Source organism: Octopus bimaculoides, chromosome 2 (assembly GCF_001194135.2).
Source record: "Octopus bimaculoides isolate UCB-OBI-ISO-001 chromosome 2, ASM119413v2, whole genome shotgun sequence".
In the NCBI taxonomy this organism is placed as follows: Eukaryota; Metazoa; Mollusca; class Cephalopoda; order Octopoda; family Octopodidae; genus Octopus; species Octopus bimaculoides.
The window spans coordinates 178,125,139-178,127,216 of NC_068982.1; the positions used below are offsets into that span (position 1 = coordinate 178,125,139).

The 2,078-nt window shown below is 37.3% G+C and overlaps 1 protein-coding gene across 2 annotated transcripts in view; it reads right to left on the reverse strand.

Moving 5' to 3' along the window:
• Nucleotides 1-2,078, reverse strand: part of LOC106871704 (growth hormone-inducible transmembrane protein) — a 30,603-nt gene that overhangs the window by 2,811 nt on the left and 25,714 nt on the right. For both annotated transcript variants that reach the window (XM_052965765.1, XM_014918314.2), the window contains exon 6: nt 1,326-1,424. In XM_052965765.1, coding sequence (XP_052821725.1) covers nt 1,326-1,424 — 99 coding nt within the window. The remainder of the gene's footprint in view (nt 1-1,325; nt 1,425-2,078) is intronic.

Below are 2,078 nucleotides of genomic sequence, written 5' to 3' on the forward strand. Positions count from 1 at the left end.
GCGGTTTTGATTCCCAGACCAGGCGTTGTGATTGTTTATTGAGCGAAAGCACCTAAAGCTCCACGTGGCTCCGGCAGGGGTGGGGGAAACCCTGCTGTACTCTTTCACCACAACTTTCTCTTGCTCTTACTTCCTGTTTCTGTTGTGCCTGTATTTCAAAGGGTCAGCCTTGTCACACTGTGTCACACTGTGTCACACTGTGTCACGCTGAATATCCCCGAGAACTACGTTAAGGGTACATGTGTCTGTGGAGTGCTCAGCCACTTGCGTGTTAATTTCACGAGCAGACTGTTCTGTTGATCGGATCAACTGGAATTCTCGACGTCGTAAGCGACGGAGTGCCAGCAACATATTAGACCATTGCATTTCATCAGTCATATTTCTGATCACTGTTAACACAGTGTCCTATTCATATCCTCATCCTAACTAAGATTTATTTGAAAATGGTTAGAGTATAAATACTTTACCTGGTTTAAATATATCATTTCTGGAAAAAAAAAAAAAAAAAAAAAAATCACATCCCCCCTTAAACCCAATAGCACCACTCATAGTGCTCTTTTCTCAGTTCACAATGCTTCTAAGGACGTGCTATCACCCTGGTTAAGAATGATTTGCTGAGCCAGATAATGATGCATTCACAAATATACACAATATTCAAGGGAAAGCAGATTTGATTTGGTGTAAGTTTAGCAGCTAAAATATTTTCTAGTTTTGAAAAGAAAACCTAGCCTTTGTGATAAAATCTTGGTTACATTATAAATAGGATATCTGGAAAATTTTGCTTTATTTTGGTAAAAAAATAAGGATCCGATCAGTATTTATTAGTTCATCATTGGATAAGAAATGTCTACTTCTTGAGAAATGAATAAAAGACACTAATGGTCAGATTATACTCAAAATTGTGTATAATTTATATGTTTAATGTACTTTTTAGGATATTGGATATGCCTTAAAAGTTACAACAAATATGGTTCAAATAGTACAGAAACAAGTTAGTTTCTGAGAATAACTTCAGATTAAGCACACAGCTGAAAGAATTCATTATACCAAAACAGCTGACTAAGTATTATTTCTGGCTAAGTCAATTTGCTGTGAACATATCTTCAGACAAATGAACATCAATGTTATAGGCTATAATTGGAAAATATCTGCATCTGCATGTTCAACTTAACTATTTATTAATACTATTCTTATATTTAATAAATCTAGCTAGCTCCTGAAAAGTGAGTTGAATAAGTAAAAAAGACAGAATATAAACATTGAGAATGTAAAATTCAATTGAAAATAACTTTTACCTAAACATAAAGGAAAAAGAAAAATCTTACCAATAGAAGATACAAACACAACACCAAGACCAGCAGCCAAAGGTCCACCCATATTCAAAAACTTCTCACTTGGTGCACACATGGCCAATGTAGATAAACCTTACAGGATAAAATGCAAATATTTACTTCTGACAGAGATAATATAAAAAATCTTTTTTGTATTTCAAGAAAACTGAAAAGAAAACAGAGTTTTGTAAGGAAATAAAATTTGCAACCAGTGACAGGGTCCCCCGATCCCTTATCTGGTAGGTGATGTGGAAACTGGGAATTGATGAATGGTTAATAAGGGCTGCACAGGCCCTATACAGAGATGCCTTCACTAGGGTTAGGATTGAAAATGAGTATAGTGAAGAATTCCGGGTAGAAGCAGGGGTTCACCAAGGATCAGCCCTCAGCCCCCTCTTATTCATCATAGTCCTCCAGGCAATAAAAGAGGAATTCAAGACAGGTTGCCCCTGGGAACTCCTCTATGCTGATGATCTGGCCCTCATAGCAGAACCACTACCAGAACTAGAGAAGAAATTTCAGGTTTGGAAGCAAGGTTTAGAATCAAAGGGCCTTAGAGTCAATGTTGCAAAAACAAAAGTTCTAGTAAGTAGGAAGGCAAACACATCACACACCCCTTCAGGTAGGTGGCCCTGCTCAATCTGTAGAAAAAGGTGTAGGTAGAAATTCCATAACTGGGAAGATAGCTTTCATGTGCAGCAGATGCACAGGGACAATAAACACCACAGATGCTCAGAAAACAGACAC